Source organism: Cervus canadensis, chromosome 12, assembly GCF_019320065.1.
Source record: "Cervus canadensis isolate Bull #8, Minnesota chromosome 12, ASM1932006v1, whole genome shotgun sequence".
Classification (NCBI taxonomy): domain Eukaryota; kingdom Metazoa; phylum Chordata; class Mammalia; order Artiodactyla; family Cervidae; genus Cervus; species Cervus canadensis.
In genome coordinates, this window is record NC_057397.1 from 64,401,556 (window position 1) to 64,415,223 (window position 13,668).

At 41.7% G+C, this 13,668-nt stretch overlaps 1 protein-coding gene across 1 annotated transcript; it reads left to right on the top strand.

Moving 5' to 3' along the window:
• The first annotated feature begins 4,206 nt into the window (after positions 1-4,206).
• On the top strand, positions 4,207-9,172 carry LOC122450812 (cytochrome b-c1 complex subunit 7). The gene is made up of 4 exons (XM_043483063.1): positions 4,207-4,292; positions 7,117-7,188; positions 8,027-8,193; positions 8,961-9,172. Exons 1-4 carry the CDS (start codon positions 4,274-4,276, stop codon positions 9,036-9,038), a joined length of 336 nt encoding a protein of 111 aa, XP_043338998.1. The 5' UTR covers positions 4,207-4,273; the 3' UTR covers positions 9,039-9,172.
• The last annotated feature ends 4,496 nt before the right edge of the window (positions 9,173-13,668 follow it).

Below are 13,668 nucleotides of genomic sequence, written 5' to 3' on the forward strand. Positions count from 1 at the left end.
GCGCTGGTGGCCCCCAGGAAGCCACACTGGAATCTGCGCTCCCGTTGTAGTCCGCTCCCACGCTGTCTCAGGCGGCGTGTTCTGGTTGGTCACAGTGGTTCATGGGACACATGTACATCTGTGCTTGTCCACCTGGAACCCTGAGCCAGGATGGAAAAAGTCTGATGACTCTCGTGGAGAAATGAGGTGGAATAAGATCCCTGACCACACCTCAGTTTTGCCAGCTCTGCCCCCTGAGCACCACAGAAGGGAGTGAAGAGGCCATGTTGGGTATCGCAGTCTCAGCAGGGTCCACGTGGAGCAGAACTGCTCAGCCGAATTCAGAACTAGGAGCAACGGTGTTTTAAAACGACCAACTTTAGGGATGGATAGTTGTGCGTTGGGGTTCTGTGTGCTGAATGTCCTGAAACTGAGAAACTAAGCTCGTAATTGGTTGGGGTCTTCCTATTAATGTATTTTACTCATTCCCTCAACAGATTATGATACAGTGGTGAGTGTGGCATAGATCCATGTCTTCATGGAGTTCTCTAACAGATGAGCTCAATAAACAGGAAACACAGGGACTTGTCTGGTGGTACAGTGGATAAGAGTCTGCCTGCTAATGCAGGGGACACAGGTTCAATCCCTGGTGCGGGAAGATACATGCAGTGGAGCAATTAAGCCCACGCGCCACAACTACTAAGCCCACAGTCTGTAGCCTGGGAGCCGTAGAACTTGTGCTCTGTAACAAGAGAAGCCCATGCTCTCCACAACTAGAGAAAGCCCACTCACAGCAATGAAGACCCAGTGCAGCCAATAATAAATTATTTAAAAAAATAAACAGGGAGCGTGAAAGAAGGTTCAACCAGGAGGCATAGCATGGAACCAAACTGCCTGGTCTTTCTAAGGCTCAGAACTTCATTTTGCCTTAATTAACTACATACCCGAACAGGCTAGCTATGCTGCTGTAATGAACAACCCTAAAACCACGTATGATTTAGAACCAGAGATGTTTTTAATCTCACACATGTCCATCTTGGGGCCAAATAGTTTCTGTTCCACATTATCTAAGTGACGGAGGTTGGTGGAGCTTCAACCATGCCTGGAATGTAGCCCATCTATGGAAGGGGAAAGGAATGTGAAAAATTGCTCTTAAAAATTTCTCACATTTTTCTTGGTCAAAGCATCACATAGGCAAGCCTATCTTTAAGGGTGGAGAAGTGCAATCTTGCCATATGCCAGAAAGAAAATAAAAATGATTTTTTAATCAATTCTAATGGCTATCAGTAAATGTCCAGGCTCTCTAGGCTTAATGCCTATTGTTCAGTCACTAAGTCGTGTCCGACTCAGCAACCCCATGGACTGCAGTGCACCAGGCTCCTCTGTCCTCCAGTGTCTCCCAGAGTTTGCTTAAATTCATGTCCATTGAGTTGCTGACGCTATCTAACCAATTTTTCCCTTTTCCTTTTGCCTTCAATCTTTCCCAGCATCAGAGCCTTTTCCAGTGAGTCGACTCTTCCCATCAGGTGGTCAAAGTATTGGAGCTTCAGCTTCAGCATCAGTCTTTCCAATGAATATTCAGGATTGATTTCCTTTAGGATTGACTGGTTTGATCTCCTTGCTGCCCAAGGGACTCTCGAGTCTTCTCCGGCACCACAGTTTGAAAGCATCAGGTTTTCAGTGCTCAGCCTTCTTTATGGTCCAGCTCTTTATGGTCCAGTATCTGCACATGACTACTGGAAAAACCAAAACTTTGACCAAATGGACCTTTATCAGCAAAGGGATGCTTTTAAATATGCTGTCTAGGTTTGTCATAACTTTCCTGACACGGAGCAGGCGTCTTAATTTCATGGCTGCAGTCATCATCTGCAGTGATTTTGGAGCCCAAGAAAATAAAATCTGCCACTGCTTCCACTTTTTCCTCTTCTATTTGCCATGAAGTGATGGGACCAGATGCCATGATCTTAGTTTTTTGAATATTGAGTTTTAAGCCAACTTTTTCACTCTCCTCTTGACCCCTATCAGGAGCTTCTTTAGTTCCTCTTCACTTTCTGTCATTACAGTATCATCTGCATATCTGAGGTCGTTGACATTTCTCCAGGCAATCTTGATTCCAGCTTGTGATTTGTCCTTAATACCTTTAGGGGCTGGATTTTGTGACAGTCCTGGGTAGGATCCCTTTAAAAGGTTTTCCTTCTCTTGCCACCTTCACCCTGTAACCAGCAAACAAACTTGAAGGATAAAGAAGAGAGAACAATTTACTGAGTTCTTGTAAGGCAATTTGCCAGCTTACAAATGTACTGCATTTCTTCCTATCTTCCAACTTCACTTTGGCTAATGTAGTCTGGGAGCAGCCATTCATCACCTTTTTAGTACTGGATATAGTGCTGAGTAATACAAGAAATTGTGGTGGCACAGAGGGGAAAAAAAAGGTAGAAGCCAACAAGATTTTAGGTCTGGATTGTGACTAAGACCATTAAACTTTTCAAATTTACGATTAGATGGCATTCTATACTGCCCCAAGTCTCAGCTTAGGACAGAAGAAAACACAAGTGGTTTCTGGTGGGTAGCTGCTATGAACTGAATTGTGTCTCTCCATCACCACTCCCCCCACCTGAACTGCAAAACTTTGGGAGATAATATATGTTTAGATGAAGCTATAAACATGGGACCTTCATGATGGTATCAGTGTCCTTGTAAGGGATACAAAAGAGCTTGCTTTCTGCCATGTGAGGACACAGTAAGAAGGGTGCCCTATACAAGCCCCAGGAAAAGAGCTCTCAACTGAAACTGACCATGCTGGCGCCTTGATCTTATGCTTCTAACTGGAGAGAACTGAGAAAGTAAATTCGTTTTTTAAGCTACTCAGTCTATGGTATTTTGTTACCATAGACTGAGTGGCCCAAGATGGTAGTGGTGCAGAAGTTCATCAGTAACTCAGTAAGCATCAAACATGGTAACCAAACCCGACTGTTTTGTCTCTAAGGTATTTTGTTGTTGTTTTTTTTTTAATACTTTTAAATCTCTTTAATACACCTGGAGTTTATTTTGATAAAAGGTGTAAAGAGACGGTCTGACTTGTCCCCTCTGCCTGCCTCACCCACAAATTAACCAATTATTCTGTTCTGTGACCTTTAGTAAAATTCTTCTACCTCAACAATTTGTGATCCTGCTGTCCCTAGTTTTTTATACTTTAGACTTAAGTTGGACTGAAACCTTTAAAATGTACTTTTACCTTAAAATTGCATTAAAATTCTGCTACAGTTCAAATGTAGTATTAAATTGTTTTTCTCAACAAGACTGCCACTGAAATGGCTTGATGCAGAACTTCACCTGGAGAAACTGAAGGTGAGAGAGGGTTAGTTTCCCCTGGATCAGTGGTTGTAGCATATGGCCCTAGAATTAAACAGTGCCAAAGTTGTACCTTTGGGGCTTCACTGGTGGTTCAGTGGTAGAGATTCTTGCTGCCAATGCAGCAGACACAGGTTTGATCCCTGGGTCGAGAAAATCCTGTGGAGAAGGAAATGGCAACTCACTCCAGGACTCTTGCCTGAGAACTTCCAGGGACAGAGGAGCCTGACTGGGCTTTAGCCCATGGGGTTGCAAAAGAGTCAGACAGGATTTAGCAACTGAACAACATTTTATCTAGAGTCTCAGGTTCTGGAAGGTGAATCTGGATTCCTCCTAGTTTAAGTGCCCTTGGACAATTTATGCAACCTTTCGGAGCTTCAGTTTCCTCCTCTCTAAAATGGGTACAATCATAGTATTTATCTTATAGGTTTAGAATGAAATGAAAATAAGTCCATAAACGCTTAGCGTGCTGCTTGACACAAAGGGTGCAGTTATTACTTCCCAACCTCTCAGAGCTCGCCAGTAACAGAAGCCAGGCTAAAGATCTGGTATTCTAATTCCTTGCCTGTGTGCGTGCTAAGTCACTTCAGTCGTATCTGACTCTGCGATCCTATGGACCGTCGGCTCCTCTGTCTATGGGATTCTCCAGGCGAGAATACTGGAGCGGGTTGCCATTTCCTTCTCCAGTTCTAATTCCTCGCCTAGTGTTTTTTCCCACCTTGTCCCAGGGAACCTGTCGCGGTTCCACGCCTACAAGATTAGCATAATGGTGACCGACAGGTGCAGGACCTCAGAGGCCAAAGGCTGGCCTCTAGAACTGCGCCTGCGTGAGCGTCTCCCCGCCCCCTACGTGACTAGCGAAGTGACGCAAGGCGCCTGCGCCCTGGACCCTGCTCGACCTCTAGGACTTACCCAGGAAGCAACGCTTCTGTGTCAGGTCAACATGGCGGGCCGGCCAGCTGGTAAGTGAGGGGCGGCCTGCCTGGCGGGCATCGCCGCGCTGAAACGTTTATACTCTCAGCAACTTGCTCCTCTCCCTGTGCTCGGTCTAAGAGGCCAGGTTTATGGTGGGAGGGAAGGAGGCGGCTCCAGCCAACCTCAGAGACGTCTTGGGCCCACCCCCTTTCAGGGTCCAGGGCCGGCTGTTGGTGAAGGTGCCCGCGGTGGCCCCCACAGCCCTGACGGTCCGGATGCTCGAGCTCTGAGCCCTTCTCATCTCGACCTTAGAAGAAGTTCAAGGGCACCATGAGATAATTAGTGGCTCTCAACCCAAGTGAACCGAGCGTTTAATGAGAGCCAAGTGCTGTCGTGTGCGTTAGTTAGGTCCGTTCTCTCAGCGCGAGGAGGACAGTGTCAGTTTTCCTTGTAGGCTAGTAAGATAACTGAGGCCAAGTGGCCGGAGGAAACAGGATTGGAAGCCTCGCTGCACCTCTCTCGCGCTTCTCAAACAGGGAATTAGAGGCAGCTGAGTGAGTGAGTTACGGCGAAGCTTCAGTTTAATAACCTTGGCTTATCTGGAACATCCACTTGGTCTTTGGATTTGGAGACATTTGCATCTGTTTTGGGAATTGGAACAGATGTGTTTATTATGGAATAGGACGCAGATATTACTGTAATATTTAAATAACGTGAAAAAATACAGTCCCCTCCCCACTCCTTCCTCCCCCCCCGCCCCCCGCCCTTTTTGTCAGTCCCTAACCCGCCTGCCAGTGCAGGAGACGCGGGTTGGAACCCCGGGTGGGGAAGATCCTGTGGAGTAGGAAATAGCAACCCGCTCCAGTATTGCCTGAAAAATTCCATAGACAGTGGAGCCTGGTGGGCTACAGTCCGTGAGGTCGCAAAGAGTCGCAGGCGACTGAACACACACACACACCCCACCACCCTCTAGTTTTTTCAGTCGCAGGCAACGGAACCCACACCCCCGCCCCCAGGTTTTTTTAAAAATGTTGGTCCCTATTTCTTTACCCCCAGCAGTTGTGAAGCTATTAGGAAACACCGGATTGCCAACCTAAATGACATTGAGCTTTTGGGGAGTGGTGGAGATATTTAAAAATTCATTTTTTACTTAACTAGACAACTACTGAAGACATTGTGCTTCAGTGCTGTGTTTGGAAACTACATAGACCTGGCCTCAGCTCCATCACTGGCTGCCTCTGATCTTGGATGGGATAATTTATGTAATTCCTATTGCTCTTTAGCAAGGACGGGCGGGTTATAAGTAACTCGCGCATGGGCGTAAAACAAATAAAATAGTGCCTGGCACACGGTAAGTGTTCAGTGAATGTCAATCATTATTACCATCACTGATAAATTATGTTTACAAGTAATTGTCTACTACAAGTGCGTCTGAAGATTGTTGATGCTTTGTTAATTGTTACTTTAGAAGCAACTTTATACATCTGGTGCTTAATTTCCAAAGAGAGTTACCAAAGCTGTGATGTCTAAGAGGTTGAATCAAAGGAGAGTTTGTTTTCCTTCCTTGGTTAGGGGCTATCCCTACGACAAAATTTTAAAAGAAAATTTAAACTTTCCGTACCTCCCCTCCAGTACCACATCTCTCCTGTAAACATCAGGCACTGTCATGCTGCCTTTAGCTCCTACTGGGTAACCCATCAAGCTCAGTTCTGTTCCAAAAAGAGTTTTAACATTACCTGTTTCTCCTCATACACTTTCAAATATTCATTCTCTCCATGGAAAGTTAGCTGCTGGGGAAGAGGGAAATGGGCTTCTTTTACTAGTCCATATGGGATCAAAACCCTCCCAGAAATACATATATTTTTAGAGAGAGTAGCCAAGTGAAATAAAAGTAATGTAGAATAAAAGTTTTGGAAGATGGGGCTCATTTAGATCTGCTAGTGTATCCTGAAATCTCATCTTTACATACAACTCCAAGTCCCTTGAAAAGTTTAGAGTTATTTCCTGTAATCTGTTTCTGAAATTGCAAATGATGGAGAAGTTCCCAGTTTCTTTTCCCCCACTCCTTTAATTCTAACGGCAGCAAGGGGAGATAAAGGAATGGGATGCTTGACTTTGAAAAGCTGAAGTGGCAGTACAGTTAGCCCTCTGTATCCACTGGCTCCACACTGGAGGATTCAGCAACCTCCTGGTGGAAAATATTTTGAAAAAAAAAAATTTCACAAAGTTCAAAAAAGAAAAACTTGAACTTGCTGCTCTCAGCCATCTATTTACATAGCATTTATTTTGTATTTACACCTATTTACATTGCTCTTACATTGTATTAAGTGGCAGGGGTAGTAAAGAATCCCTCAGGAGACTCAAGAGATGCGGGTTTGATCCCTGGGTTGGGAAGTTGGTCTGGAGGAGGAAATGGCAACCCACTCCAGTATTCTTTCCTGGAGAATCTGAGGGACAGGAGCCTGGCGGGCTACAATCCATACAGGGTCGCAAAGAGTCATACACGACTGAGCGACTAAGCACACCCCAGAGAAGATTTGAAGTAGGAAGACGTGCTTGGATTATATGCAAACACTGTACCATGTTATATAGGGGACCTGAGCCTCTTGGAGTTTGATATCTGAGGGACGGCCTGACATCAATCCCCTGCAGACAGTGAGGGACTGTAATCATACCTGTAGGTCTGTCAGGTGGTTGAGTTTATCCTTTTTCCTTACTGTCCAGTTTTTACCTGCAGTCACTTCTGCTGATAGACAAAGTAAGCAGTTTTTATCTACAATATATAGAGTATATGCTTTTAAATGAAATTCCTTCCTGTGTTTGCATTCTCTTAAGTGGGATTGTTAGCAATTAATAGTGTGACAATATCAGTTTCAGCATCAAGCAGGTGGCTGGAGGGTATTCGAAAATGGTATTACAACGCTGCCGGGTTCAATAAACTGGGTGAGTATTTGTGCTTTCTTCTTTTGTTTTCTTCTTTTCCTGAGTATAGTGCTTTTGTGGGAGTTATTATGCATCCTCAGAGTACATTCACTATTTGTACCTGTGTACGTTAAATTTTAAAATTAAGTCACATTTTATTGTTAAATCCATTTCCTTTTTATTATTGAGAAGAGACGGATGGAACTGTCCCAAATGTATGAGGTGGACATGATTTATGTTCTTGAAATATGAGAGCAGAACATTTTCCTTATTATATGTTCCCTCTCTCAGCTCCTCTCCTTAGCATTTTAAAATTTAAGTTATGTGAACTTTGAAAGTAGAGATTTTTCAAATGTTAAAATTATCTGCCATCTTTACAGTTAGTTGATTTCTGAACTTTTTTTTAGAACTTTATACTTTGTGGTGAACTTCATCTTTTGTAATTGAAGCTGGATGGAAGCATCATTAAATGTTAATGGTACCTTAGTACACTGTCATTTTAAGATTCTTTAATTCCTTGAGCTCAGAATTACAAACTATAATAAAGTAGAGACGTGGTTTATTGATAACATGTTTAAAAACAAGGTAGACATTTTAAATGTTTTTAAAATTACTGTAGATAAAATGTGAACTTTGTGGAAATATATTTTAAAAGACTCATTGTTTCCACAGTACCATTTAAGAAATAATCCATTAAATAACCCATTATTGTATATGAAATGGCATTGAGTTTCCATCATAATTATTTCTTGATATATCACCCAAGTTAATAACTTAAGTTATAAGTCAAAATTTTACTTATCTTTTAAAATGTTATTTTCAAGATGCATATTCATTCTAACTTTGTTTTTTACCATAGGCTTAATGCGAGATGACACAATACATGAGAATGACGATGTAAAAGAAGCCATAAGAAGGCTTCCTGAGAACCTGTATAACGACAGAGTGTTTCGCATTAAGAGGGCACTGGACCTCAGCATGAGGCAGCAGATCCTGCCTAAAGAGCAGTGGACAAAATATGAGGAGGTCGGACAGCTTTTGTGTGTTTGATAATGTTGGCCATTAAGGGTTCAATATTAGAAACAAAGAACACATTCATTTGTATAGTGCTTTAGGGAATGGCAACCCACTCCAGTATTCTTGCTTAGAAAATCCCATGGACAGAGGAGCCTGGTAGGCTACAGTCCGTGGGGTCGCAAAGAATCAGACACGACTGAGCGACTTCACTTCACTTCACTTAGAGTTCTTAAAGTTGTGTCAGATCGATATCCTTATGATAGTCTCTTGAGGTTAGTAGAGCAAATGTTAGCTCTGTTTTAGAGATAAACACATTGAGATCTAGACATGAAATGACATTCCAAATCATTAAGCATATCCCTGAGATAGAGATCCAGGAGTAGAATCCAGGTCTTCTCTCTCTGCGCTCTGCTCTGATGAAGAAAGGGTGGTGTTTCTGTGATCGGCCCATTTAGTGGCTTTCTGGCTCCTGGAAAGGGCTCTGAAGCGATCCCTCACCCCTTGGGCTGCATTAAAACTAGGCCAAACCTTGCAGACTCTCATTCCTTTCTCTTTAACAGACCCTCTGATAACCTATCAGAATGGCTTATTACAATATTTCTGTGACATTGTACATCAATAAAAAGCAGACAGTTTTTAGTCTGCCTGAGAATATATTTTCTTAAGCTGGAAATAAGTTTTGTATATTTCTTTTGTTGTTTAAGACCTGTTGAATATTTGGGATATATCAATATGTGATGGTGGCATATAATATTTTTCTTTTCTTCATTCTTTAGGATAAATTCTACCTTGAACCATATCTGAAAGAGGTTATTCGGGAAAGAAAAGAGAGAGAAGAATGGGCAAAGAAATAATTTAGTAGTCTAAATCTGTGGGTACAGCTGTTCTCAAGTATTTTTATGAAGTTGGTTAAACCTGAAGTGTACAATGTAGAACTATTTGGGCTGTAAATGTATTACTTTAAATAAATATCATAATTACTGTTGGAGTTTTGGAATTCTAAACCTTATTCTGAATAACTACTGAATTTATGTTGCTACTGTAGATTAGCAAGATACCTCGAAGCCCCAGCGGGGCCCCTCTTGCACGGATGGAATGGAGCAAGAAACGAGCACCAGGGACTTTATTTTATCTGAAGTAAATAGCGCAGGGCTTCCCAGGTGGCGCTAGTCGTCAAGAATCCTCTTGCCAGTGCAGGAGACATAAGAGATGCGGGTTCAGTCCCTGGGTTGGGAAGGTCCCCTGGAGAAGGAAATGGCAACCCACTCCATCCAGTATTCTTGCCTGGAGAATTGCCTTGGACAGAGGATCCTGGCGGACTGCAGTCCATAAGATCACAGAGTCAGACAACTGAAACGACTTATCGTAACATATATAAACTGTTGCGCAGACTGGTTCTCAGACTTTGAAAGTTACTGAATGAAGGGAGAGAGGATTCACCCCCTAGTTTGCCAGGACTGGAAAAGAGCCATTATCAACCACTGTTGTCCAAATAAATTTGCATCCCATCTTTAAAAAAAAAGTATGTATATTAATCCCAATATGGGTCTGTATAAGTTATATATATATGTGCTCCTGTGCTAATATGTGTATCAGAAAATAAAAAGTAGACAATAGGCGAGACACTTTCCAACTCCCAGTGACTTTTCCACTTAGGAAATGATTGTTAAAGTCTATTGTGGGACTCCCCTGGCAGCCGGTGGTTAAGATGCCACGCTTCCATTGCAGGGGGCACAGGTTCAATCCTTGGTCAGGGAACCTAAGATTCTACATACTTAGGGGTGCAGCCAAAAAAAAAAAGATCTATTGTAAGCATTGGATAGTAATGATATTTAAAAGTAAAGCTGTAGTCCAATTTCTTTTTTTTTTTTCCAATTTCTTTTAATACATGTTAGAACCATATTATAATATCATCCCACCCCTAAATTCTAAAACACTTATTTTGGTGAAAGTGAGAACACAGAACCACAGCAAGTAGGGAAAAGAATTGTGGAACCTGCAGTCTACAGTCTTCCACAAGCTAGTGCTGTGTGTGGTAGACCATCTCTGATTGGGATCTTACCTTGTAAAACAAAACTGTGTGAAAAACAATTTTTGTATCACAGAGGCATGCCCCAGAGATACAGTGAGTTCAAATCCAGACCACCACAATAAAGCAAATACTATAATAAAGTGAGCCACACAGTTTTTGGTTTCCCAGTGCATGTAAAAATTACAACTGTGCAATGAAGTGTATAATAGCACCGTGCTTTAAAAAACCAATGTATGTACCTTAACCAAAATATACTTTCTTGCTAAAAAATCAACCATCATTTAAGCCTTCAGCAAGTTATGCTAATAACATCAGAAATCACTGATCACCATAACAAGTACAATAAGTTTGAAATATTTCAAGAATTGCCAAAATGTCACAAAGACAAGAGTTCCAAATGCTGTTGGAAATTGGCGCCAATAAACATTCTGGACACAAGGTTGCCACAAACCTCCCATTTGTAAAAAAAAAAAAATATATGTGAAGCCTAATAAAGGAGGTATGCCTGTAGTTAAAATTCCTGAAACAATCAAAAGTGGGTGTGTACATCCGACATACATTTTTTATCACAGAGTGAGAGAAAATTTTGACCATGTTTCACTTTGAACAGGCAGATTCCTTTATTGAGTGAGGTCCTAGATTCAGCCACTAGGTGGTGATGCACTACAGCTTGACTACTTAAAAGGGACACAGCACCACCACTACTGAAGATTTATCCATTCTGGACCCCTGACTTCCCTCCCCTTCATTTCTCAGGATGACAACACCTTATGAGGTTTATGGCCATCAGGAGAATTTACTACTAAGCTATATACTGATGTAATGAAATCTAATATATGCTGTGCAATGAATTATGAGATGTTATTTAGTTTCAGGATTTTATTACTTCAATCAGTTTTGACCGTATTTCCTTTTATATGATTGCTCACTCTTTAAACATACCAGATGACTGTATAAGGAACACCTAATAAAGTCTAAAGATGTTAAAATACATATATTTTAATTTATTTGCCATAATTTGTTTAAATTCTGGTTATACTGGTATTCATATTAAAAGCCACAACATGTTATAATCTGAGATCTCAGGTCAGATGGTGCCTCTCAACTATATTTTGCTAAGAAATTTCTTTGTATGTGTTAACAATTGAGCAAGGAGGAAGAACTGAATCGTTACAAGGTTGTTCATTTTTAGCATAGATTCCAGAAAGCTTGTTAGTATTTGAGTGGGTTATGTATTATGACAAACTATTTAAAGTGTTATTCTGGATTCTGACTATATCTCTCCTGCAGTTGAAAAAAATGTATTATTTGCTTAACTTTGTATTTTAATACATTTGCCTATTTTGGCATAAATGCCAAAAATGTAATTTCAAAATAAATCCCTGTGAAATTTCTGCTAACATTATTCAATTGAATCATTGTTCTATTAGTATTCTAGCTATTTTGAAGAAAATTTTTATACATGCCTATGAAATTGTATCTGTAAGTCAGAAAAGATAATTATTTGTTTTACAAGCCTCAGCTTCTAATTCCTTATGCATACATTTAAAACGTGGTGTGCCAGTAAACTAGAAACTAGATGCCAACTATTTAGGCAGTCATTATCCTTTAAAGATGGACATCTCAGCTATAAAATGAAGCAGTTTATGAAATGAGCCGTTATTTTAGGAACAAAACATCCTGGGTCTGTATTTTTAATTTATGCACTTAGGATGAATTAATATTGACTGATGGAGTATCAATTTTGTAGCAGACACTGTTCATATGTTGTCTCTTAATCCTCCCTGCAACCTCCTGACATGATTACAACCATTGTATGGAAGAAGAAATTGGGCTTGTTCATTATATATATACACATACATATATATATATAAAAGCAACAATTAGAACCCTGTACGAAACAACTGATTGGTTTAGGAAAGGAGTACAACAGGGCTGTCTGCTGTCACTCTGTTTATTTAACCTATATACTGAGCACATGATGAGAAATGCCAGGCTGGGTGAATTACAAGCTGGAATCAAGACAGGCGGGAGGAACATCAATAACCTCAGACTAGCAGAAGATAACCACTCTAATGGCCAAAAGTGAAGAGGAACTAAAGAGCCTCTTGATGAGGGTGAAGGAAGAGAGTGAAAGAGCCTGCTTAAAACTAAATATTAAAAAAATTAAGATCATGGGCATCTGGCCCCATTACTTCATGGCAAATAGAAGGGGAAACGGTGGAATTAGTGACAGATTTCCTCTTGGGTTCTAAAGTCACTGCAGATGGTAACTGCAGCAATGAAATCAGAAGACGATTACTTCTCGGCAGGAAAGTTATGACAAACCTAAACAGTGTGTTGAAAAGCAGACATTACTGTGCCAACTAAGGTCCGTATAGTAAGGCTATGGTCTTCTGGTGGTCTCGTGTAGTTGTGAGAGCTGGGCTGTAAAGAAGGCAGAGCGAGAGAGAGTTGATGCTTCCAAACGGTGGTGCTGGAGAAGAGTCCTGAGAGTCCCTTGGACAGCAAGGAGATCAAACCAGTCAGTCCTAAGGGAAGTCAACCCTGAATATTCATTGGTAGGACTGACAGAAGCTGAAGCTCCAGTATTTTGGTCACCTGTTGCAAGCCGCTGACTCATTTGAAAAGTCCCTGATGCTGGTGAAGATTGAGGGCAGAAGGAGAAGAGGGTGTCAGAGGATGAGATGGCTGGAAGGCATCACTGATGCAGTGGACATGAACTTGGGCAAACTTTGGAAGATGGTGAGGGACAGAGAGGCCTGGCATGCCACAGTCCATGGGATCGCAAAGAGTCAGACACGATTGGGCAACTAAACAACTATGTGTATATATATATATATATATTTGGTGTGTGCTTTCTGTGTCTCATGCTAGGCAGAAGCTAGGTGTAGGATAGACTTTTTGAACATTGGTGCTGTTGACATTTTGGGCTGGATAATTCTTTGTTGTGGGACTTCCCTGTACATTGTAGGGTGTTCAGCAGCATCGTCATTTCCCCCCCCAGTTCTGGCCACCCAAAATGTCTCTAGGCATTTGCTAAATGTTCCTCTGGGTGACAGAAGTGCCTCTACTTGAAAATCACCAGTACAGGGGATACAGAGGGAGAAACCAAGATGGTGGAGATTGACATGTAAATAGAGGTATGTAATATATGTAAACAAGGGTGTAAATTATTAGTAAAACTATATACACTGAGTGTTACGGATACGTGGACAAGGGAAAACTAAATCACTTTGGCAGGTGATCTGAGAACACCCACTGACAACTTAGCGGATTCCAAAAGAGTAAGCAGAGCCAGCCAAGCTACGCAGAGGAAGGCAGACGGGAAAGTGCAGAGCAGGGCATATGCCAAGGAAAGGAACTTCACACTGATGGAGTGGCAAGTGTCTGGGAGGTGAGGGTGACGGAACTTGGAAGGTACACGCCGTATTGAGGTGCTTGCACTTTGT

Coding starts and splice junctions, on each gene's coding strand:
- LOC122450812 (XM_043483063.1), top strand. Junction 7,189..8,026: donor TGCCGGGTTCAATAAACTGG/GTGAGTATTTGT, acceptor TTTTTACCATAG/GCTTAATGCGAGATGACACA. Junction 8,194..8,960: donor AGTGGACAAAATATGAGGAG/GTCGGACAGCTT, acceptor TTCATTCTTTAG/GATAAATTCTACCTTGAACC.